This window comes from Malaclemys terrapin, chromosome 11 (genome assembly GCF_027887155.1).
Source record: "Malaclemys terrapin pileata isolate rMalTer1 chromosome 11, rMalTer1.hap1, whole genome shotgun sequence".
Classification (NCBI taxonomy): Eukaryota; Metazoa; Chordata; order Testudines; family Emydidae; genus Malaclemys; species Malaclemys terrapin.
The window spans coordinates 66,680,484-66,706,838 of NC_071515.1; the positions used below are offsets into that span (position 1 = coordinate 66,680,484).

At 46.3% G+C, this 26,355-nt stretch overlaps 1 protein-coding gene across 7 annotated transcripts in view; it reads left to right on the forward strand.

Annotated features, from left to right (window-relative positions):
• The window catches only part of STEAP3 (STEAP3 metalloreductase), a 42,561-nt gene extending 19,297 nt beyond the window's left edge, over positions 1 to 23,264 (forward strand). For 3 of the 7 annotated variants that reach the window (XM_054044034.1, XM_054044036.1, XM_054044035.1), the window contains exons 3-5: positions 228 to 755; positions 2,433 to 2,597; positions 11,518 to 15,970. In XM_054044034.1, coding sequence (XP_053900009.1) covers positions 228 to 755; positions 2,433 to 2,597; positions 11,518 to 11,808 — 984 coding nt within the window. In that variant the 3' untranslated portion in view covers positions 11,809 to 15,970. The other 4 variants (XM_054044038.1, XM_054044039.1, XM_054044040.1 and 1 more) reach the window with 4 other exon arrangements.
• Positions 23,265 to 26,355: the final 3,091 nt, after the last annotated feature.

Consider the following 26,355-nt stretch of genomic DNA (forward strand, 5'->3'; position numbering starts at 1 on the left):
TGCAACACATTATTTATGTATGTATTTACTTGGACTTAAACACACATCTAAATGACTGCCTCTCCTGGGCTTTCTGCACCCTTGGCATCCATTAAAAATACAATATGACATGACTACATTGCTGTTAGGAATCTAGGCCCTTGTTAATCCAGATTCCTTCCCAAGTGTGTGTTTCCTTCGCTTCACGGCTCTGTTTGCCTGTTAATGTATCTTTTGGTTCATTGCAGGTCTTGATTTGCTGTGATAATCAAGAAGCCAAGCGTATAGTCGCTGAAATTGCTCAAGTCATGGGGTTCACCCCTGTGGACATGGGCTCCTTGTCTTCAGCCTGCGAGATCGAGAACATTCCCCTGCGCCTCCTCCCAGCTTGGAAAATCCCTGTCTTTTTGGCCCTGGGTCTCTTTCTCTGTTTCTACACCTACAACTTCATCAGACAAGTCTTACACCCTTACATCCGGGAACAGAAAAACAAGTTCTACAAGATTCCAGTGGAGGTGGTCAATAGCACGCTGCCCTGCGTAGCCTACGTCATGCTCTCTCTCGTTTATCTACCCGGGGTCCTGGCCGCCTCTTTCCAGCTGCACTATGGCACAAAGTACAGACGCTTTCCAGACTGGCTAGACCAGTGGCTGCAGCACAGAAAGCAGATTGGTCTTCTGAGTTTCTTTTGCGCAGCCTTGCATGCCGTGTACAGCCTCTGCTTGCCCATGCGCCGATCTCATCGGTATCAGTTAATCAACGCAGCCGTCAAGCAGGTAGTACCTTCATCGCCCAATCAGTGCATGGCATAATCTTATACATCTGCCCAAACCCTGTGGAGCAGATCTAGTATTTGAGCCATATGTTTAGCTTTCGATGTTTCCCACAGAATGAGCCCAGTCTCATGTGAGTTATTAGCTGTGCATACGCCCCATTCCCAATGGTGACACTGGGTCACTGTGGAAGAATAGGTCAGGTTGGCTGGTGCTCTCCTGCCCAGCTGATCGCTGTACTTGGAACTCTGATCAGCCATGATAAGTGCCATTCCCAGCAAGAGGTTCCCAGTCTCTTGTGTCAAGTTAGAGAGTCGAGCTTCCCATTGCTCCTGAAAGGAATAAAGTCAGCCGAATCCGCCTCCTGTCTTCAGGGATTGCTGAGCCCTGTGTAAGGTTGGGGAAGTATTGGAGGCGGAGTGGGGGCAGAAATCCTAACCCAATGGAGGAGAGCGGGGGTTCCCCCAGGTTTTGAAAATTGCTCTCTCTCCCACTGCGTGTTACTTGCAGGATTGCAGGCTTTTAATTCTGGACACACTGTTTGTGCCGTTCTATGTAATTTTGAGTTCACAAAACGTTTGTGGGGTTTTCCACTGCTTCTTTTTTAATATGTTTTCAGGTAAAGTGTAGGGGGGTAGGAGATGGGGGTGGGTGGGGAAAATCCTGCAAGTGTTACTCTGATTCTCCTTGGAGAAGCTATTGCACTAATTCCAGTGGGCAAACTCATGCTAGAGTAAACTAACTCTACTCATTGGAAATTGCTTTATTTGGGAGGTGTCTCTGGCAGTGCCGTGATCTTTGCTTTTTGGGAGGTGAGGTGCTCTCACTCTCACCTGTGCTTTACATCTGTGCCAGTCACAAATAAATGCCAGACAGGATTTCTGTGTTCACTTCCCTTACACCTCCTATTTTCTAGCAATGTCCTTGCTAAGTGAATTAAGACCATTTAATGAGATAAATGGATTGTTCTAAATGTTGACCTCTGCCATACAGTATAAATCTCATCTTGGCTTCAATTAGCTTGAACAGTTTTCCTCGTAAGTGCACTTAAAATGAATACCATTAGGAGGCCACTTTGTATTCAAGTATTCAAAGATCTGTACTTTTGCTCTTGGCTTTAAACTGACTTTTCATGTTAATTGCAGTTCTAAATGCAACTTCAGGGCTTGATCCTGAAGGTGCTGAGTACCTGAAAGTCCTCTGGAGGGTAATGGGAGTTGTAGAGACTTGACACCTCTTAACATCAGGCCGTAAATTGAGTTTAGTGGATCATGAAGGCTAACCTATCCCGTTCCTGCCAAATAAAGTTCCTCCAGACGAGGCATGTTGGTAGGGCAGAGTGGGGGAGCTTCCCCTGCTTGTCCTGTATCTGTTATGTGGCTGAATGACCACGAGGTTAGATCTCTACTCCTACTGCTTCAAAAACTCAAAGCTAAAGGAGATTCTCTGCTCGCAGTAGAGAGGTCTATGACACATGCTGTTAAGCAGTTCTGATTCCATCCATGAGAAGGCAGTGCTGCGGTTACGCTAGCCAGCTCATTAAATGTACTAGTCTAATTTAATGAGAATCAAACATTTAGCCAAGATGACTGCTTTCAATGAATCAGTCAGTCAAATAATGATCTCTGGCACTAACCACTTCCTGTAGAAAAAGCTGCTTAATCTTCATTGTTGTACTAGGTCATGGAGAAGAAGACTGATGCCTGGATAGAGGAGGAGGTCTGGAGAATGGAGATTTACGTCTCTTTTGGAATAATGGCCCTAGGCCTACTGTCATTACTTGCCATAACTTCACTTCCCTCCATCGCAAACTCTCTCAACTGGAGGGAATTCAGTTTCATTCAGGTAAAGTCAATATTTGCCTTTTCCAGAGGTTAAAGGCAGGATTAGAGCCAAATCCGCCAACGGAGCACGCAGCCTGCTCCCCTGTCTGCAGGAACTGAGCGTGGGGGGCTGGGAAATGGACTCTTCACTGCAGCCAGCAGTGCCAGCGGGCTGCTGCTACAGCGGGCTGTGGAGAGAAGAACTGGGGCAGAGTCTGCTGCTCCGCCCACCACATGACGTTTTGGGCCAGTGGAGTCATGCACAGTCCCATCGCACTCCTGCCCAGTGAGTGCTTTCTGTGGCCCATAGGGGATGATGTGGAGTCTTGCCTGCATGGCCATCCTGCACGCCAGCCTGGGGAAACATTTCCACTCTGTTTGGGGCTTTGGTCTCTCGCAGAGAGGGCTGGAGGATCTAGCCTTTATTTTGAAAGGCGTCGGGTTTCTTCTTGTCCCTGTGCAATCCTGTAACGTCTGTTAGTGAGCTGCATGCTGATTAACGGCAGGCTTTGTGCGCATGAGCGACTCTGCTACTCATTTAATGCCTTGTCTGAAACTTTCTCCCTTTGGTTTTTCCTTTGCCACTTTAGAGGGGTTAACTCTGATTTCCTGGCAACATTCCAGCAAAGGCTTTGCCTGCCTAAAATCCCTCCTGCCTGTTCAGTTGGATTCCCCTTCCCTTCCCAGCCTGCACCCTTGCATAATGCTGCCCTGTTAAAAAGCTCTCATAGTAGTTAGAAATGCAAAATGCCTTTTAGGTCATTTTAGTCCCTCTCCCTGCCAGGGTAGAAACGTTCCCTCCGGTTGGCTTGTTCTCCCACAGAGATGGCTGCGTTTCAGTCATGCATAATGTGATGATCGTGCGGTGTAGAGCTTGCAAAGAGCATTGGGACACGTCAGGATGAAAGGCACTATAGAAATGCAAGCGATTATGATTGCTGCAAGCAGCGATCCGTGATTGTGCTTCTAAAAGACGGATCGTTAAAGGCATTCAGCAGAGGTAGTGTGCTGGGGGCATAGGCTGGCAATGTTAACTAAAGTCTTAACTAAGGGACTTTTGCCTAATATTATCCATCCTAATAGCTATAGTGACAAATACATAGAGGGCTTTATGAAAGTAAAGGGGCTTAGATATAAGTCAGGATTCCCTAATGTTAAGTGCTCCTGCAAAATGCCTAATAAACAGCTAACTTGAGTCCTGCCGGCATGGAGGAGTTAACTGCAATGTCAGCATCTTAAAAATAGAAGGAGGAGTTGAGATTTGAGTCCTTTGCTTGGAGAATTGCTGATGGTACATTAAAACAAACAAAAGGAAATCTTTTTTCACACAACGCACAGTCAACCTGTGGAACTCCTTGCCAGAGGATGTTGTGAAGGCCAAGACTATAACAGGGTTAAAAAAAGAATGAGATAAATTCATGGAGGATAGGTCCATCAATGGAGGCAGGGATGGTGTCCCTAGCCTCTGTTTGCCAGAAGCTGGGAATGGGCGAAGGGGGATGGATCACTTGATGATTACCTGTTCTGTTCATTCCCTCTAGGGCACCTGGCATTGGCCACAGTCGGAAGACAGGATACTGGGCTAGATGGACCTTTGGTCTGACCCAGTATGGCCGTTCTTATGTTCTTATGTAATCTGTGTAATGGCACCTTGAGCCCATGGAGATGAACACACTGGAAGCACATAAGGGAATAACGTAGCATTTCTATTACTAATGCTTGGCCCTCACATAGCGCTTTAACGAACACTAATTGAGCCTCACAGCCGCAATGTCGTGAAGCAAGCAAGCATAATCCTGATTGTACAAGTGGGTTAAGGCAGGCAGCAAGACTGTGACTTACCCAGAGCTACCCCATGAGTCAGTGATACAGCCAGGCTTTGAGGGGGAATTCCTCTTGCAGGGCTGTGTTCATTAGACCACACTGCCTCTCATCAGAACGGGAGCAGAACAGGTCAGTTCACTCCTTTGATCTGCATTTCATTGTGGGTTGTCACATAGGTGGATCATCAACATACAGGAGTCTCTCCATTGCAAACCCCCAGTAGCTATGGGATTCCTTTTTAAATAGCCAGAAGGGTCTGGCTTTGATGGCCTCAGGAAAGTGATGGGCTCAGTGGAAGAACTTAAATAAAACAGAATAAGCATAAAATAAATATCCTGACTACTGAGTAGACAGATTTCAAAAGGTCTGGGCTGCTCCGCTCTAATATAAATGAGCCAGTGGCACTTTTCCTAGGTGCAGAGCTCCAGGGTAGAATTTTCAGAAGCCCTCAAGCCCCATTTTCAGACGGGACTGAGGAGTCTAAGGATACAATTTTCAAAGGTGCTGAGGAACCACTGTCATTAAAGACTCAGGAGCCTCAGTCCCATTCACGTGCAATGAGAGTGAGCCTCCTAAGTGCCTAAATTACTTCTGAAAATGGGACTTGGGCTCCCACTTTCACTTTTGAAAACATTGCCCTTGGTCAGACCTTCCTCCTTCCAGAGTCGTGAACCACGCTGCATGCCTGCTCCCCTCCACCGTGGTGGTATGTCTCTGACTATGTCTACACTGCAGCAAAAGACCGACAGCACATCTACGGCTGGCCTGGCTCAGCTCCCTGGGACTCAGACTGCAGACATATAAAATTACAGGGTCGCCAACTTTCTACTCGCACAAAACCAAACACCCTTGCCCTGCCCCCTGCCCCGCCTCTCCTCTGAGGTCCTGCCCATGCCCCACCCCTTCTCAGAGACCCTACCCACTCCATCCCCGCTCCCTCTGTCGCTCGCTCTCCCCACCCTCACTCGCTTGCTCATTTTCACCTGGCTGGCTCAGGGGGGCTGGGGTGCGGGAGGGGGTGAGGGCTCTGGGGTGGGGCTGGGGATGAGGGGTTTGGGAGGGTGCTCCAGGCTGGGACCAAGGGCTTTGGAGGGTGGGAGGGGGATCAGGGCTGGGGCAGGGGGTTGGGGCCTGGGATGGGGGCGGGAGTGCAGGCTCCAAGCGGCGCTTTCCTCAAGCAGCTCCTGGAAACAGCAGCATGTCCCCCCTCCGGCTCCTACACGAAGGTGCGGCCAGGCGGCTCTGCACGCTGCCCGGTCTGCAGACCCTGCCCCTGCAGCTCCCATTGGCCACGGTTCCCAGCCAATGGGGGCTGTGGAGGCGGCGCTTGGGGCAGGGGCAGCAGGAGGAGCCCTCTGGGTGCCCCTAGACGTAAGAGCCAGGGGGGAACATGCCAGCTGCTTCCCAGGAGCTGCGTGGCGCAGAGGCTAGCAGGAGCCTGCCAGCCCTCCTGCGCAGTGCTGCCAACCGGACAGTTAAAGGCCCAGTCAGCACTGTCAGGCTCCCTTTTCGACCAGGTGTTCTGGTCGAAAACTGGACACTTGGTCACCCTACTCAAAGGCCAGGCTCCAGCCTGAGTCATAATGTCTACAATGCTATTTTTAGCCCTGCAGCCCCTGTCAGCTGACCCAGGCTCTGAGACTTGGTGCCTCATGTTTGTTATCGCAGTGTAGACATACCATGCACACACGGTCCGGGAAGCCAGCACAGCTGTCTCTTACTAGTGCATTTAATAAGAGCATAGTACAGGCCCTTTGGCAACCATTCTCAATTCATTCTAACAATGTGTTAGCGTTGGTATCAAACAAATAAATGACTCCCTGTTCCAAAATAGCTCCTGGCTCCCCTGCATTATGATTGGCTGGCTTAGTGTATGGAAATCCTGGCTCACTTACTCAGGAGGGGGCAGTCAGGGACAAGGAGAAGGGAGGCTTAGATAGGGGGTGGGGTCCCGGGGGGCGCTTCGGGGCAGGGGTCCCAGAGGGGGTGATCAGGAGACAAGGAGCAGGGGTGTTGGATGGGTTGGGGGTTCTGTGGGGGGCAGTCAGGGGGCGGGAAGTGGGAGGGAGTAGATAGGGGATGGGGCTACCCCCCCATGGAGTGTCCTCTTTTTTGAAAGTTCAAATATGGTAACTCTACACTTACACCTATTTCTGTAAGTGCAGGATAACAATACGACTTTGCAATACAAGCTACCCAGCTGATTAGAATGCAGAAAAGGCAATGAAGGTATTGAGACTTCCTGTGGACATATCTTGTTGGAGAAGCAAGTTTAAACTTTTTTGAAATGCTAATTTCTAGATTTTCCAATGAGGAATTTTTGGATTATTAGTGTTTAAGCAAATTGGCAATGCATTTCCTGATAGCTGGAGAAACTAACACAACAGTAATAGATGCATTTATTATCCTTGCACGTTAGCAGTGAAAGTGCATGTGCAGATGTTTATTTTTTCCTGCTAAATGAATGCATGGTGGAATATAATATATTCTTGTTCACTGTCCCTTTGAAGCAATCACTGTACTGTGCATTGTACAGTGCAGAACACTTTATCCAAAGTGTTTAGGAGTTATAATAAACTTGAGATTTACATAGTTCTTCATATTCAAAATGCTGTACAAAATGTTTGAAAAGACTGAAAGATTTGAAAAGGTGCAAATTGAGCATCTATCAGTATCAAAGCTTTGCTCCCATCTTGGCCTCATCAGTGATGTATTTAAAATGAAATTTCAAGTTCAATGCTCTTTATTTGCCTGCCTTGAGGCAAATAAAATTGGCCGAGAGTCTTTTGAGAGTTCTATCCATCAGCAATTTTTAAAAATATAAATCCAGGCATTATTTTTATCCAATTCTCATCTGGATCATTTCAGGCCTCATTCAGTAGTGTGAGCATCATATATTTGTAGTGTTTGATCTCTCTACTCTATTAAAATATGCTTTTGGTGCTTAACTGGCCAAAAACTTGCTTGCATGTGCAACCTTAAAGTAGCAACACCACACCTGTGCTGCTGCACAAACCCAGAGGATTTACTATTTTAAATGTTCAATTTTTCAGTAGTCCCTGCATATCTCAATATTTAAGATTAACAGGAACTATACATGATATAGACGTTGCATTTTATTTTCACAATGGTACATGTGCGTAACTTGACTTAAATGGAGAAATGTTTCATCTTCCCTTATGTTTTGTTTTCCCCAGGGTGTTTCAGTTTTAAAACTGTGACTCAAATGGCACACAGGGCTTCCATTTTTGTCATCATGGAATGACTTCCAGATTGAAAAAGGGGTGTGTGTGGAGGAGGGGGGGATGTCTTTGCCTATTAACTTCTAGCCCTGCAGACCCCTCCTGGAATCTGAACGTCAGTGTGACCTGGCTTCTTTCTGGCTCATGCATCACCAGAAATCAAGACTCTGCTCTCAGAAGTTCTTTAACCGTTTTGTTGCTGATGAGAGAGCCAGAGTGGAATCCACCTCACTGCCCCTTCCTCTATTGACTCTGCAGTGCTAACGGGAGTAAAAGTAGTAGACTTGCCAGGAAGCAAAAGATCACTCTGAACACTGCAGCGTACAGACAAGTCTAAACAAGGCATATGGGACAGGTGTTAGCCATGGTCATTGATGCCTCATTACTGGGAGGCTCCAGGTACCATGGATATGAGGGTGGTATAAGAACCTATCTACAATAGAAGACACGTGGGAAGCTGATTGATTGAGTAAGGAGGTACTATTTTTACATAGCACTTTTTAGAGTACTTCAACATATGCTGTTTTAATGGAATCCTACGTGGGCAGTAAACCCATATGGAATCAGCATAAAAAACTGTATTGCTAATCAGATAGTTTCTTAGCTAGAAACTGAACTGAGAAAGAGAGCAAGAATTACATGACTTCAAGATCCAATATTGTATCAGGGCTAGAAACGCTGGCAAACTAGTACTAGTGTTTTCAGGATGCTTGACAGCTTCTTCATCCTATTAGGCCAGTAACCTGTGAGACTTTCAACCTTGTGCATTCATTTAGCAGCCTCTAGGGATACGTCTGCACAGCAAAACAAACGAACATGGCAGCAAGTCTCAGAGCTGGGGTTAAATGACTCGGTCTTGCACTGTGGGGCTAAAAATAGCCGTGGAGACATTAGGGCTCAGGCTGGAGCCCGGGCTCCGAGACACTCTCGCTTGCCGGGTTTCAGAGCCCAGGCTCCAGCCCAAGCCTAAATGTCTACACTGCTCTATTTAGCCCTGCAGCAAGAGCCCTGCAAGCCCAGGTCAGTTGACTCGGGCTCTAAGACTCACTGCCGCAGGTCTTTTGTTGCTGTGTAGATGTACCCTAGAACAGTGGTTCCCAAACTTTAACAACCTGTGAACCCCTTTCACTAAACTGTCAAGTTTCGCAAACCCCCTTCTAAAAATGAATATTTCCAGGGATTTTCTCCTTTATCTGAGTATAAATTATAAAAGCAGTGATCTTGGAAATATAACATTTATTTTTATCACATGCTTATTCCACACTATTATTAATTATTCTTTATCATTACAGTATTTTTATTACATTATGAAAACGGCAACACTCTTCCAAGATCTCACTTTCGTAGCTTGTATCACTTTGAATAAGCCTGTTATAAGACCAGGCTCCTATGTTTCATCAAGGAGTATCAGATGTGAAACAGCATAAAGGTATTTAAGAAGCCAACTCAAAGAGTTCCTCCTTCCATAAGCATTCAGGTCTTGAGCAGTCCAGACAAACAACGCACGTTACAACAAAGCTTAAACTTGTTCTTCATAATAATTTAAAAAACAATACTAGCTGCCTATTTAATTATAAAATCAGCAAAAAATATCCACCTCCCTTTCCATTTCTTATAAGGAGTCTTGAAGTTTAAATCTCCTCAGTGTGATAGATAGGCTTGCTTTGATCTGCTTAGCTCTTGAAAGCTCAGGGGCTCCGGGCTGCTGGCCCCGTGCTGCCCGGGGTTCCTAGGGACAGCTCTGTCCGCCATTAGGGATTTTTTCCCCCAAGAACCCCCTGTAACATTTCGCGAACCCCCAGGGGTTCACGAACCCCAGTTTGGGAACCACTGCCCTAGAATGACTTGGTGTCTCAGCTGATGTGCATGTTTTAGCCACGAGGCAGTGCTGATCCCACATACTGACACTTTAGCCAGTGGAGGGCAGTAGCACACAACACACACACATTGCAGGAGGACAGCAGGCCCAATACAACTCCCATTATAGTCAAAGAGGCCCATTGATTGCTGTGGAAGTCGGATCAGGCTCAAACATCATGTTATTATCTAGATGCTCATTTGTAGAACTAATGAATTAGCCCACTGTTGCATTCTAAGGAACTTCTACTCTGACTCTGGACGGAGTTATAGCCTTATCTAGGAATTCCTTGCCTATTAGTGTTTTGTTTCAGGTCACAAAATTAACGTCATTTAAAGGTAGGCTTTTTTTCATTTAATACTAACTGATCCACTGTGATGCTTTGTCCTAACTTTTGCTTCTGCTTCACTTCTACCAGCAGTTGTTTAAAAAGAAACTAAAGGGAAAAAAATAATTAACTTCAGCCTCAAGTGCCATAAGTTATGTGAAAACCCTTTTGGATTAACTCTCCAAAAGAACACCTTGCCTAATGCAGAATGGTATTGCTTCACTTTGTACATTTTTTCCCCTCCCCATTTTAAATCTTTTCTCTGAAAGATTAGTCATAAGCTGGTATTTCCTGCCACTTTTCACCCAGGGATTTTTGGCTGCCGGTGAGAGCTAACAACCAATAAATGATGTATGAGCCATGATGACTCGATTGCTGCTGTTAGGAGCACTGTATCTTTCAACTGCAATCAGGGCACATTCCGGCTAGTTATCATTCTTAATTTTCCAAATAAGATGAACCTCTCCTCATCTAGTTGGGGGGGCTTGTTATCGCTTAGGCTTAGGAATTTGATGAGACTTTGAGTAGGAAGGAAGGATGGGTTTGGTATGAAGGATGCTCTAGTCTAGGGGATAAGGTGCTGCACTGGCATTCAGCAAACACATGTTTGAGTCCTAACTCTACCCCAGACTTTCTGTAGAACCATGGATAAGTTCCCCATCTGTAATGTGGGGATAATGTTTCTCTAAATCATAAGGGTGTTGTAAGAATGAAATCCAGTAATGACTCTAAGGTGCTCAGAATGATGTGGGTCATTTAAGTAGCTAACTATATACCACTTATAGGGAAGTAGACCCCATAGAGCTTCTTTCTTCTCCACTTCCCAATCCTTTTAAATGCCCAGTTAATTACACTGCGGGACAGGTACAGTTGGTCTGTTTGTCATTATTAACCAGGTTACTTTTGAGAAATCTGGTATAACTGTCGACTAACAATCACAACCAGGAGGCAACATTTTAGAAGCAGCAATTTCCAGCTGATTTTTGTTTTCCAAATAAGATGATTTGATCTTTACTCCACCCCATCATTCCTGCTGCCCTCCTCCCCCCTCAATCACCCAACTTGGCTTCTGGAAGGCAGTGTTTCTTGGCTATGACTAACAAGAAGCATTGATCAGGATTTTGGGGGGCTAAAGTTAAGCGCCTAAGTCCATGTTTAGGCTCCTAAATAAGTGGCCCTGCAGCAGCTGCTGGCTGTGCAGGCCTCTTAAAAACGAGCCATTGAATACGTGCTTTCACCACAGCATACACTTGGGATTTGCCCCAGTTGCAGCTGTCAGCGGGACCTGCACAAACCCAGAGTGGAGACAGGGAAACCACTGTAGGTTATCATTTACACCAGCTTGTTTCTGTTTCAATTATTCACTCAACCTCTGTACGCCAGTTTCCCCACCACTAACTTGAGGCTAGCACGTATTCAGAAGTGGTGAGAGTTCGTTAATGGTTATACTGCGCGTCGAAGATGCTTGTCTTGGCTAGAGCCCAGTCCTGCTCACAGCGATGCCAATGGCAAATCCCCCATTGACTTTAGTGGGAACAGATTTCGAATCCTTAGCTATTATGCCCTGCAGACAGGGAATGTCTTACTTCAGCAAAGTGCCATGTAAGTGTTCAGGGCTTTATTTACGCTAAGTATTACTACTGTGAGAAGTGTGGCACCTCAGTAAATAGCGTGTTTCTTTTCCTTGTAGTCCACCCTTGGATTTATTGCCCTGGTAGTCAGCACCCTACACACCCTCACCTTTGGATGGACAAGGGCCTTTGATGAAAACCAGTACAAATTCTATCTGCCGCCAAGTTACACACTCACACTACTGGTGCCATGTACTGTGATCTTAGCGAAAATATTCTTCCATTTGCCCTGTATCCACCAAAGACTGCGGCGCATTCGGAACGGCTGGGAAAAGGGAAGGTACGTGAAATTCACACTGCCCAGTGCAACTGGTGAATATTCAAGCGGAGAAAGTTCCAGTAATGTGTAGCAGAGCCTCTCTTATTGATGGAGAATTTCAAAGCACTATGAAGATTTCTTGAGGTTTTTCATAATTGTGTATGTTTGGTATAATTGCCTTGTGGGTTGATATTCATAGTTGGTGACTTTAGAAAAATCAGTTACTGTTAAATTAGTTTGTGCAGTAATATTTAAAATATATTGCTGATTTGCTAGCATGATTGTTGCCTTAAAAAATCATCATGACATTTGAGAGAGCAGCTGTAAATACATGTAGAAAACAAATGGAATTCTATGGGTCATATTGGTCAATTGAGACAGTAGCTGGTGGTACTCTGTACTGATGCTTCTCTGTTGGGGCCCCAGCTGCTCTCTTTTTTAAATAGCTGGGGGGACAATTTGTATCCCATATAATTATGAAGAAATCCTTCTGCATGTGACCTGATGGACCATCGGAATCTGCTGCTAAACCAAAACAATGGTTCTGAGAAGTGTGAGCAGTCCCTGGGGTTCTTCCACATGGGAAGTCGACTCTGAAGCTGAATGAGGGCAGTATAAATCTCAGCGCAAACTACTTAACTCCTGCCACCACAGCAGAAACATCCAGTGACTTGGAGAACTGTGGGATGTGTTTCCAAACCTGACCCCCGGACACAACAAATTGGATGGCACATCTCAGTATTCACGACTTTCTCAAATGTGGACAGTGCATTTTTTGGTCTTGTAGATGTGGGCGATGCATGTGCATATTTGTACCGTTGGAAGAGTTGATTTATTTCCAAAGGTTATAATAGATTTTGAAGACAGCACTGTGCCTGAAGTGCATTTACACCTTAGCGTAATCTGCAGTGGTCATTGCGACCACAAGTTCTCAGCGATGTGAAACCAAAGTTTAGTGCATCCCCTAATGGAAGGAGTGTAAAGATAACCTCCAAAAGGACTCGCAGCTTCATGATATTGACTCTGGGCATTGGGGAAACGACAGCTGCCAGCTGAATTAGCAGTAAATAATGAGGCAACACTGTTTGAAACTACTCTTATTAAACTCAAATCAATGTGCCCAACTACATCTACAACAACAACTATCAGGTGTATTTGTTTCACCACCAGCAATGACACATCTCCCTCTCTGTGACAGATCCAGTACCTCCAAAAAATGGGACTTTACATCTGTGAACATTCTCACAAAGGCTAAAACTCATCTGTCTCTGACCAAGTCTCAGTCATGGAATGGACACCAACGCAGCTACACATTATGGGCCTGATTCTCCAGCGCCTTGCACCTTCAAGAGTCATTTACTCAGCTACAAAGTGAGTATCATACACTGGCATCATGCGCAGTTACATGCCGCCATGTGTATCATCTCTGGCACCCTGTGACCAACTCCACTCCCATGGCTTCCAGTTCTGAGCAATATTGCTCCTCCTCCTATCAGACAAGAGGTTACCACTGGCAGGTTACTGGAGAAAGTATATGCCAACTCAAGCCTGCCGCTGCACAATGACCTTTTCAAACCACCAGCTGCACGTTTGCCGTCACGTCACCCATTATGGTCTCATCTGCCATGTCAGGATGTTAGGGCGGAAATGTTCTGGTGAGAGGAATGGATATCTGTTATAATCCCCAACCAGTCCCTTGTCGCCAACCCCACAATTTGCCCGCTTGGTTTTGACCTGCCCCGTCGCCAGTGGTCCCTGTTGAACAGGTTCCAGACCGGGCAAGGTCTCTGTGCAGCCAACCAGTATCACTGGGGCCTTCGGGACAGCCCTTTGTGCAGCTGTGGCACAACACAGACAATGCCGCACATTGTCGAGGAATGCCTGCTGACTAGGGTCAGAGGTGGCTTAGAAGAACTGCATCATGCCACTGAAGATGCCAGTCGCTTGGCTAGATGACTATGCACACGCTAAATAAAAATACTAGCATTGTTTGGCAAAACTTCTCACTTACTTGGCACAGGGGTGAATGATGCCCACACTCTGTGCAAGGCAGTGGAGAATCAGACTATATTTGTTTTTCTTTATCACAACGATTGTTCAGACTGTCCACAGTCTAAATTAATACACCACTCTTGATTGAAAACAAACCAATGTCGTAGATGCTTTACAACACATACAAATCCACAGTCTTTGCCCCATAGAGATTACAACTTGTCTGTCTACGACGACTGCCATACTTTACAACAGATCCTTTAAAAAGGAGAATCAAGAGGAAATAGAAGAATTACATCAAAGTATGATTCATAGATTCATAGATTCTAGGACTGGAAGGGACCTCGAGAGGTCATCGAGTCCAGTCCCCTGCCCGCATGGCAGGACCAAATACCATCTAGGTGATGTTAGGATCTGGTTGTAATAGCCTTGTTTCCTACAACGGAGTAAAGTACACAAGTTGCTGTTGGACAGTGCCTTGAAGATATGACAGGTGTCAATACCTGAATCACCCGAGAATTTTTAAAAGTTGCTGCTGATCAGAACTTGCAGTTCAGCCTTAAACTGTTGGGGAGAGTAAGACTTACAAGCTGTTACTAATAGTCCCCCGATGATATTCAGGTATTTCTGCTGTTGTGTAAGAATCACCCTGGAATCTCAAAACACCATGTCTTCCTGCTAAATAAAAGGAAATCAAGACAAGAGTCAGTGTGCTGGATTTCACAATCACATGATAATTCCTTCAATAAGAAGGGAGTTATTGTGTGTCCCTGTTGTGCCTTTCAGGGCAGGGAGAATTATCGAGAACCCCTCCATGCCCAGATCATTATCTGCTAACATTACTCACAAAGCAGATAGATTTGACAGTAATATGTGCAACTGAATGGCAAATTACAGCTTCTGCGAGAGGTCTGAGCCAAAATCACCTCTGGTGTAATTCCATCCACTTCAATTTAACTCCTGGAAGTGGATTTGAATTCAGTCCACTTACTCATTCCAGCCTCCTGCTGTATTTCATCATCAGGCAAAGCCAACATAAAATCACTAGTTTTCACATTTTCTGGCTAAGGTAAAGAATCCTGATTCTGATGCTTATTCTCACATCTGTGCTTCCTCTCACTCCTCTGCAGCAGGCAACCTGATAGACTGCTACACTGTTAGCAAAAAAAGAGGAGAGGGAGAGAAAGTTGCATGAGCCTTAGGTATCAGAGGGGTAGCCGTGTTAGTCTGAATCTGTAAAAAGCAACAGAGGGTCCTGTGGCACCTTTAAGACTAACAGAAGTATTGGGAGCATAAGCTTTTGTGGGTAAGAACCTCACTTCTTCAGAGGCAAAGCCTTAGGCTTTGTCTTCAGTGTGTGTTTAAAAAAAACAAAAAAACCTTTTTTTTATATATCAAGATAACTTTTGCACTGAGACATAGGGTTTGACATCAACAGGACCACTCACAGAGCAAGAAGTGGTAGGGCTGAACCTGTAGAGTCAGGGGTAGTCAATAGGTGGGCCGTGGGCCAAATCCGGACCACCAGTCACTTTTGATTGAACCCCAAAATATTTGTACTTACTTATTATGGTTATTGTTGGGTTTCTTATTATTTTCTTTGGAGTCTGGATCTTGCCTTTACCTTGACCAAGAAATTTGGACCTTGACAAAAAATAAAATTGACTACCCCGGGACCAATTTCTCTACCTACAGAACGTAAGTCCTAACTCGTGCAACTTTCAGAATGGCTCTACCCTTCGGGGTCTATATCCTAAATCCTCGATACTAAAATTTTGAATAATTTATTCTGACTTTGTAGAAATAATAATTTTTAAAAAGTGTTAAGAAAACTTTGGAAATGCTCTTTGCCTTTTTAACGTCTTTCCCCACTGCATTATTTGATGTAGCTAGGGGGTTGAGGAATGTTAGCTTAAACATTTCCTGGTTACTGTTATTACTTTTGTACTTGGTGTTTGTATATTTGTTGCAAGATTTATAGCTGAAATGGCAAGCTGTTTGTATTTTTATTTTCTGTTTTGCTTACTTTGTGCCTTTGGGGTATAAGAACCTATTGTAAAGCTGTGAGAACAGGGCCAGTTTTAATCCTCTTTCATCATTGGCCTCTTAGTCTTACAATTATAGCTCTATAAAGCTAGAATGAATGTGCCTGTATAATGGCACCATTACTCACTCATTCTTGTGTGCTGTCTCTTTTTCTATAGACAATACAATGTTAATCTAAAGTATCTTTCTATTAAATAAAGCTATCAATAAAGCCACGCGATTGTCCAGGATTTAAATGTAAGAAACAAAACCCACTAACGTAAGCAGCTGGTATTTGCTGTTGTGATGGGAGAAGATACTACCTAGAAGGACCAATGCTCTGATAGATTTGTCAGTTCTATGTCATATGAGTGGAAGAGGGAATATTCCACATATTTGTATTAGTTACAGCTGTAAGAGATATTTAATTATACAGGCCTTTGTGGGTGCTGACCATGGATATTGTACAAGCTGTTGCAGTTCAGGAATAGCAGAGCTTACTTCAGTAAGCAAAAAGTTGCCTTAATATAGAGCTAAAGAAGAAGGGGACAATGGATGAGTTTAGTGAGAGTGGAAAGATGCAATCTTTAACACGGTCTCTTTGGCCTCAGTTCCTTTAGTCACTACCTCAAGGAAGTGGGATAACAGATCCACCACTTCTACATCCGCAGTGTAGCATTTTAATGAGCTAGTTTGTAAATTGATTTTAATGAGTTAATTTAAATTCCTGTGCTAACGTTTAGCCTCTGCAGGTACGGCTCTCTGACACCTTCCTTATTATACAGGGCTTTTAGCAATGTGTTTGGTCTCCTGCTCTTCAGGGATTTACTTACAAAGTGATTTATCAAACTATGGTTAAATCTTAAGGGGGATGCAATTGCTTGAAAACTGCTATAAGGTGTATTTCATAAAATCTCTCCAAGTCACCAAGAAGACTAGCACAGGTATACTAGCTGTTACAGCTGAAAGTTTTGTCACTGTTTGTGTATTCTGGATCGCAAAATTTCATGCATCAAGTTAGTGGAATCTGTAGATTGTGCCTTAGCTTTGAAACAATGGATTTGTTACACTAAAGAGGTTTGGTTCAATTTATTGTTTAGTGAGTGACAGTTTTGCAGAACTCCTATACAGACTAGTTTCCCACTGCCAAGAACTTATGTGAAACTCAGAGCCAGATAATTTAAATTGAACATGTGATGTACAATATGTGGGTACAATATAACCTTATTTGCTGTTCTTGTTCATGGAGCAAATTAATCACTTTTCATAGATGTAGGGCTAGCAAGAATCATTATGACAATCTAAGTTGACCTGTATAGTATTGGCCATGTAATTTGATGATTCCTGCAACAAACCCAATGACTTGTAATTGACCTAGAGCATGTCTCTTAGACAGATGTCCACTCTTGATTTAAGGACAGCAAGTGATGGAGGATCTACCATGTCCAGCTGTTCCACTGGTTAGTTACCCTCACTGTTAAAAATATTTGCCTTTGCCCCTGATTTGAGTTTATCTAGCTTCAACTTCTAGCCAAAATCAGCTGTTATGCCTCTTTCTCCTGGATTAAAGAGTCATCTACTATCAAATATTTGCTCTTAAATAGATGTGTCATTCAGTACCCTAGAGGCAGCAGTAGGAAAGCAGATGCTAGAAGAGAGCCAGATGTGCTTTCTGCTAAGCCAGATTCCCCCTGATAAAATAGAAAAAGAAAATGAGAGGCTCAGCTAACACTAATGACTTATAGTGGGGTCTTCCTCTCTACACCACTTGTTTAACTCTGGATGAAGTCATTGACTAAAGACCATTGATCTGATTTAGTTCATGCCGGCTAGACGGTCGTTGAGCCTGAGGCTTGCTTGACTGCACACCAATGTGGGAATAGCCCAATACTTGACATTTTAAAGTTAAGGCCATTCAAGCAAAGGGGCTTCCTGATCTGGCCTCTTAAGCAGCACATGTGGAGTACAGAACAGGAGAAATATAGATGCCTTGGGCATGTTTTCCCAGCCCACTTGCACCCTCATCCCTATAGGTGCAGATAACAACGTTGGCCAAATTAGACCCAAGTGTGATGTAAAATGAGAGCCTACAAGCTCTTAGAGGATAGGGAAACTTTCAGCTGTGCAGCACTACATGCCGCATCTGGCAGAATGTGAGGCTTAGGGACAAATGCAGAGATGAGTCTAAGTTGATATACTTTGCACCTTCTTCTGGTCTCTTCGGTGTAGCCACAACCAACTTAGATTTGCATCCAATTTACACTCCAACCCCCACCCCTCTGAATTTGGCCCCTACATTATAAAGGAATTGATTTCTGTAAATCAGGACTTGCCCTAAGATTCAACCCACCAATGGCTCATGAGGGAAGCCTGCTGGGCTGCACCCCATGGATTGCTGGTGGGGTGAAGCAAAATCATGTGGGTTCTAGGGTGCAACAGAGGGTGTAGGAAGATATGAAAAGTTCCACTTTTCCTGCTGTCCCTCTCTGCTCTAACCCTAACCCAATCTCACATCTGCTCCTCAGTCTTCTCCTTCCTTCCCAGCTCTTAGGAGAGCTGTGTTTCACGCAACAACAGGGCCAGGCCCACCACACTCTTGCAGCAAGTCTGTTGCTGGGGGAATAGAGAACACACCCCCATCCTCCTCACCTCCCCATTGGCACCACCAGCAACCCACCCATCACATTCCCCTATTACCTCATTTTTACATTGGGGTGATTGATATAAAATGAAATTTGACAAGTTATTATGAATCCCTAATGGGAACTAAATGGCCTAGGACAATTTTTTGCTTATGCACAAAAAAGGTTGAAAATCCCTAGAGTAATTTCCACAGTATGAGACTGCAGAAGAGAGGAGTAAAGCAAGAGAAACAAAACTGGAAGATTTAAGGAAAAAACATCACACAGACCAGCCCGCACCCACACTTCAACTTTACTTTCTTTCATCTCCTCTGTAGCCAGCCTTCCACTGGTAAGTTAATGCATGTAGATAGATGGGAGACTAAGGGCTGGTCCACACTAACCCCCCAGTTTGAACTAAGATACGCAACTTCGTAGCTGAAGTCCAAGTATCTTAGTTTGAAATACAAGGTACTTACCGCAGGTCCACACGTGGCAGGCAGGCTCCCCAGTCGACTGCGCGTACTCCTCTCGTGGAGCAGGAGTACCGGTGTCGACGGCGAGCACTTCCGGGATTGATTTATCGTGTCTAGACAAGACGTGATAAATCGATCCCAGAAGATCAATTGCTTACCGCCGAACCCGGAGGTAAGTATAGACGTACCCTAACTGTAAGGAAGTCCATTACACCCCCTTACGCACCACTTGTTGCCCATTATCTGGGCATAATCTATGTGAACCTCAGCCATGATAGGTTTCAGAGTAGCAGCCGTGTTAGTCTGTATCCGCAAAAAGAAGAACAGGAGTACTTGTGGCACCTTAGAGACTAACAAATTTATTAGCGCATAAGCTTTCGTGGACTACAGCCCACTTCAGCCATGATAGATGAGTGAATCAATTCACAACACTACAGCCTGTCACCTCTGTGCACTGGAATTCACATCCCACCTGAGTTGATCAAAGCTCAGATGTGATGGCCTGGAAGACACAATGCAAGATTCCCCTTTTTTCGCTGCACAGGGGGACTAACGGGAGGGCAGGGTGGAGGGCATTAAGATAATGTGTGTGTTCTGGCTTATGTTGTATTGCTGAAGTTTTAGTGAAGGATTTTGCATGTATGTTTGTGTTTGCTCTGGGTGCTTCACCTTGAAGTTAAGACCGACTTATTTTAAAGCTAGATAAATATGCCTCAGCAAAGTAAAACTGGTATTTTCCAAACACACCAAATGACTGATATGGGGAGATTAACATCCAGGCTGTGCAAAGGTTTAGACACGCTGGAACTGGCTATGCGAAGAATGCTCTTAATCTAACAGGATGAATGTAAGATTTGACACCAGCGTTTTGACTTCAATTTAAAATGCAACACTGTCTGCAAGGAAAGCATCTGCGCTCGGCCCCAGAGAGCTAGCACAGGCTCTGCAAGTTAAACTAGTTCACAGAGAACTGTTCTTCACAAATGCTAAATATTTCCTTGCTCATGCAGGCTTTGGAATACTGAAGAACAGGCTATGCTGACACCTGCTGGCTTTCTTTTCAGACAAAGATACATCACGCGAGTAGCTCTTGGGCTTTGTTATAGTTCTCCCCACTCATTGCACACAACTCTATGGTGAAACTACATTTCTGTTTAAACCAAGAAGTGGACAGGGTTATGTTATGCGTGATTTTCTGAGAACCTGTTTCAGAAGGAGCCTTTGACACTCTCCTCATTCAGGTCACGGCTGGGACATAGCTTCTGTTTCGGGAAGGGCACGCATCCCTCACTGGGTGCAAAAAAGAGTTGTGCACCACTAGAGTGAGCCTTTGCTGTCCCAGCTGTGCAGCAAATGCTGCATCCATGAAAACCTGCTGCAGTGAAGACGTGGGGGTGGGGGTTGGCAAGAAGGGAAGAGAAGAAAAGCACAAGGAAGGGATGAATGGATTGAGCTAGAAAAGGGGAAGGCTTGACAAGTTACCTTATCTAAGGTAGGAAACAACCAGGCCAGTGCCACAAAGAACAGCAAAAAGAAGTCTCACCTCTCCTGCCCCTCTTTACTAGACTCATTCATAATTGGAAAGTCTATGTGCAGAAGTCCAGCAAAAAGAAATAATGGGGAAAAGATCTGGTCTCAAAGAAAAGCAGAGCCCTTCCTGAAACACTGTCAGACAATATATAAAGAGGGGCAAGGTGGGGGAGGTAATAGCTTTTTGGACCAACTTCTGTTGGTGAGACATCGCTTTTAAGCCATACCGAGCTCTTCTTCAGGTCTGGGAAACTTAGGCTATGTCTACACTACCATTTATGTTGTATAACTTATATCACGCAGGGGTGTGACTAAAACACACCCCACCGCCACTCGGTGGGGGGTGGAGTAATTATGCCGACAAGAGAGCTTTCTCCCATCGTTGGCGCAGAGCAGCTACACCAGAGATCTTACAGCGGCGCAGCTGCATTGGATAGCTATGCCACTGTAAACTCTAGGGTAGATACCGAGTGTCACAGCTAAATACGAGGTGGAGCAGACTCGTTTAGCATGAGTAGTTAACACATATTGTAAGAGACCATTCAAGGTGAATTGGCCTATTAACACCTCCAGTCCTAGGGAGGATAGGGGGAGGCAATAGCTGTGGGGTAGCTGTTAGTGGGTTATAGATTGTTGTTATAAGCCATAAAGCCAATGTAGACAGACACACAACTTTTGCATTTCTATGTCATTTAAGGGCTGGTCTACGCTGCCAAGTTTTTTCACCAAAAGGCAGCAGAAGTGTACGCACTGCAAAGGCACTTTTTGCGCCAACACTCCTCTGTTGCAGCGCTGTAAAAAAACCCACGTTGACAAGAATCATAAGGCTTTTTTGCACCAAAGTTTTATCGCCATAGTGCCAGTGTAGACACCATGCTTGATTTTAGTGCTGTATTTGGCCTCTGGAAAGTGTCCCACAATGCCCATGCTGACCATTCTGGTCAGCAGTTTCAACTCTGCTGCCCTGCTGCCAGGTGAACAACCTTCCACCTTTCTCCCTTTAAAGCCCCAGGAATTTTGAAATTCCCCTTCCTGTTTGCTCAGCGTGGGGAGCTCACATCATATCCTCCCTGGTGACCATGGTGGCTCCACACTCCTGACCCTGTTTTTCATTAATTGTCCCAAGTACTCAATGGAACCTGGATCCAGTGGTCCCTCCCACTAGGCTGGGGGAGGGGTCTTTAGACGTGGGCAGGCTTGCGCTCACCTCCCAGGTTTTTCCAATAAGGCTCCACGCAGCAAACAATCTCCCATTTCAACTACTGCGGAGCTACTGGATCTGATGAGTGGAGAGAGGAGGCTGTCCAGTCCCAGCGATGCGCCAGCTGTAGGAATTTTGATATCTACGGCCAGATTGCATGCAGCTTGCGTAAAAAGGGCTATGATCGGAACACACTGCAGTGCAGCGCAAAGGTGAAGGAGCTGAGGAACGCGTACCACAAGGCAAGGGAGGCAAACCGTCGCTCCAGTGCTGTGCCCCAGACCTGCCATTTTTATAAAGAGTTGGACACTACCCTAGGTGGCGACCCAACCTCCACCGCCAAGAGCACCGTGGATACTTCGTCGGGTCTGGGGCCAGTGGAAAGTGGACGTAACCCGAGGAGGAAGTCATTGATGAAGAGGTGGAGGCTGAAGATGTGGAGCCCACGGCAGGGCCGGCGGATGGTACATCCAGTCAGGAGCTGTTCTCCACTCCGGCGGTGGATCGCCAGTCTTGGCAGTCGCTCTCTGGCAAGCCTGGAGAGGAGACCCCTGATAAGTGGTTTTGCTTTGTGAAGTTCTGAAACGGGTTGAGGGCAGAGAAATGTACAAGGTTGGCTGTGTTTGTGTGCTAGGCATTTCCACAGCTAGGCAGAATGACGGAACAGGGAGTTGACGCACTCCAAGATTTCATGAGACTCCTCCAGAGAGAAACTTTTCTGGAGGCACTCAGTGATCCTCTGCCAGAGGTTCCTTGGCAGAGCTGCTTTGTTCCTTCCCCCATTGAGAGACACTTTCCCGCGCCACTCTGCAATTACTTAGGCAGGGACCAAAGCTGCACACAGGCAAGCAGCGAAGGGACTGGGGCAGAGGATGCAAGCGTGTAGCAGATGCACCCTTGCTTCCTTCCTCAGGAGTGAGATATTTTCCAAAAAGTGACCTCCACCTGTGGAAAACGGTGGGAGAGTTTAGAGTGTTGACCCCCATAAGTGCCCTGCGACCCTTTCACATTGCTTTTCTGCAGTGAACAATGCCCCTGCCCCTGGGTTCACTCACCATTCTTGGGGTGTTCTCCTGCATGGGTGCTTGCCTAGGGTCACCGAGAAAGTGATAGATATGTTACCAGCTGTTTATTTTAATGCAGTGTTTCAATGCTCTGTGTGTAATTGACAATAGTTCTTCTGTTTATTGTTAATTATGCCTCTCTAGACATGACCTTGAGAACCCCTTCCAACAGCAGGAGAGCATCTGCGCCAGATAAGAAAACGCCCGAGATGGAGCAAGGAAGATATGTTCTGGGAGGTGCTGCTGCAGTCAGAGGCACAAAAGACTGAATGCATGAAGTGGAGGGAAAGCAACAAGCAGGAAAGAAAAGAAAATGATGCGTACAATAGATACGCCACGGAGAGGCTGATAAAAGTTTTGGAGCATCAAACTGACATGCTCCAGTCTCTTGTAATGGTCCAGACTGAGCAGATGCGTGCTCGCCCTCCCCTTCAGCACATTCAGAATTCTCCTGGCGCATTCCTTTCTGCTTTCTGACACTTTGTGCTCTCCTCTAAACTCCACCCCCTGTAGACAGCGTTTCAAATGAAAGCTGGACTTATGCTCAGCTCTGAAAGTCACCCCCCCCCAGTACCTTCTCCCCCACCAAGAATCTGTGTGTCTATGTGTGTGCGTGTGGTGTTGGGTTGTGGTTTATTTGGCAATAAAAGAAAAGTTCTTTGAATTATAAGCACTCTTTGTTTCCATGATAGCAGATGGCACCTGCAAATCAACAGGCACTTTTATCAGTTCCTTACATTGAATCCTAGACAATCACAACTGCTTCCTAGCATATCAAATTTAATTAACCATTGCAGTCCCAATCATAGCAACAAATATTACTGGTTTTCATCTTTGAAGTGTTGTCTCAAGGCATCCCTTATTCTTATTACCCCACATTGCACCCCTCTAATAGCCCTTGGCAGTCCATCCCGAGTAAATTTTTCACCCTTCCCTTCACAAACATTATGCAGTGTGCAAAATGCAGCTATAACCATGGGAACATTTTCCTCATTAAGATCTAACCTGCCATACAGGCATCGCCAGCGCACCTTTAATTGGCCAAACACACATTCAACTGTCATTCTGCACTTAACTCAGCCTGTTGTTGAACTGCACCTTATTGCTATCTAGGTTTCCCATGTATGGCTTCATGAGCTATAGCATTAAGAGGTACGCCAGCTCTCCCAGGATCACTGGGCATTTCGATTTCCCCTATGGTGATCTTCTGGTCTGGAAAGAAAGTCCCTGCTTGCAGCTTTCTGTACAGGCCAATGTTCCTAAAGATATGGGTGTCATGCACCTTTCTGGACCATGTTGATGTCAGTGAAATGCCCAGGGTGATCCACAAGTGCCTGCAAAACCATGGAGAAATACTCCTTCCAATTGATGTACTCCGTTGCAAGGTGGTCCGGTGCCAGAATTGGAATATGCACGCCATCTATTGTAATGTTTCTGAAATGCGGCCACCATGGCAGCATGCAGCCACCAGGGGATTTTCATGCAGCCACGACAGCCTCCTGAGCGGTGAGGTGGGGGGGAGGGCAAAGCATGGGCCCCTCCCCCTCCCTCCTTGTTGCTCCTGGATGCACCGCCTGCACTGCCTCTGGAGAGAGGTGGGGACGCAAGGCTGCAGGAGCAAGGTGAGTTTTTGATCCACATTGAGGAGAGGGGGTTTGAGCGGCAGGCTCCAGCGGCGGGACTTCAGGAACCTGGCCATGTGGCCCCGGGCTCTGACCGCAGGGCAGTGGATACTGACCACACACCTTGGCTCTGACCAAACAGCACTGGCCTCCAGCTGCAGGACTCCAGCCTCCAGCCCCTGGCTGCAGCTGCGTGGCAGCAGGCGCTGGCTCCCGGCTCCAGTCCCGGGCTCCAGCTGTGCAGTGGCAAGCACTGGCCGCAGGTGCTGACCCCCCAGCCCCGGCTCCGAACACAGGGCTTTGGGCACTAATCCCTGGCTCCGGTTGTGGAGCTTCTGTCAGCCTTTGGCCCCCAGTTCTGGTCATGCGGTGACGGGCACTGGCCCCTGGCTCCAGCCACACGGCTCTAGCCCCTGGTGCTGATCCCCTGCCCCAGCTGCATGGCAGCAGGCGCCAACCCACAGCTCTGTTCCCAGGCTCCGGCCACACGGACGTGGTGGCAGGAACTGGCCCCAGGTGCCGACCCCTGGCTCTGGCTGTGCAGCAATGAGCACTGGCTCCAGCCATGTAGCAGCAGGTGCTGACTCCTGGCTCCAGCCATGCACTCTTGGGCTCTGGCACCCAGCTCTGGCCATGCAGTGGTAGGCACTAGTTCTGGGTGCTGACCACAGCTCCAGTTGTGTGGCAGCGGGCTCCAATCCCTGGCTCCAGCCATGCAGTTCCAACCCCAGCTCTAGGTTCCGGCCACAGATACTGAGCCCCGGCCCTGGCCGCATGGCAGCAGACACCAGGCCCTGGCTCTGGCCACGCAACAGAGGGGCTCATCGCCCACCCGCATTGCCCCGGGCCCCTGCTGCCTCCCCTGGCAATGCATTGATCCCACCATCGCCTCTGGCCCCTGCTGCCTCCCTCTTCGGTCCCCCCATCCAGGACTTAATGGGTTCTGGAGCTTGCTGAGAAAAGTGATATTAACAAACATGCAAGTATCACTTTTCACAGCAGATTTACTAGCTATCTGTGAAAAGTGATAGTGTATGTTTGTTAATATCACTTATCACAGCCTGGCAGGTAGCTACTAAGTGTGCTGTGATATTAACAAATATACAAATATCACTTTTCACAGCAAGCCCCAGGACCCACTAAGCGCTGGATGGGGGAGGTAGCATTATTTTTGTTATTGAGTCTCCCCCAAAAAAACCTACAAATATACATTACAAAGATTTGGATGTGAATCTGTGCATATTTCATTGTTTTTCCTAAAGTTAATTAAGTATTTTAGGAAAAAAAGTGTCAGTGCAGCCACCAGTGAGAGTTGGTGGCCTCACGGTGAGGCCACCAAAGAATTTGTTGCGAGAATCCCTTGTCGCCCCTCCGCAGTTAGGGAAACCCATTTCTGCAAACCCATCCACAATTTCACGCACACTGCCAAGAGTCTTTTGCAGCAGGATATGACTAATGGCCTTGCACACTTCCGTTCACACAGCCCCAATAGTCGACTTCCGCACTCCAACCTGGTTCACGGTCGACCAGTAGCAGTCTGGAGTCGCCAGCTTCCACACCGTGATCGCCATGTGCTTCTCCACTGAGAGGGCAGCTCTCATTCAGGAGTCCTTGCGTCACATCCTGGGGCGAGCTCAGCACACAATTCCAAGAAGGTGGCTTTCCGTGTCCGAAAGTTCTGAAGCCACTGCTCATCATCCCGGACCTGCATAATGATGCAATCCCTCCACTCTGTGTTAGTTTCCAGAGCCCAAAAGCGACGTTCCATTGTGATCAGCTGTTCCATGAATGCCAAAAGCAATCTAATGTTGCTGCTTTCTATGTCGGACACTGCGTCAGGCAACTTTGACTGTCATTGCCTTCATAACTTCAAGAATAACTCCACTACTATTCGCGATGTGCTAGTAAGAGCTAGCAGAGCAGTGGAGATCAGCGCGGGATCCATTCCTGCCGATAGATGTGGCAGGGCAAGCAGAAAACAAGGTGTGATGGGTTGAATCACAGAAACCCCTTTGGGACTGCCAACTTATGTGCTGAGACTACCTCTAAGCCCATTTTCCCTGGCAGCTTGGGACTTCAGTGCCCTGCCTGGTTGTGCCAGACACAC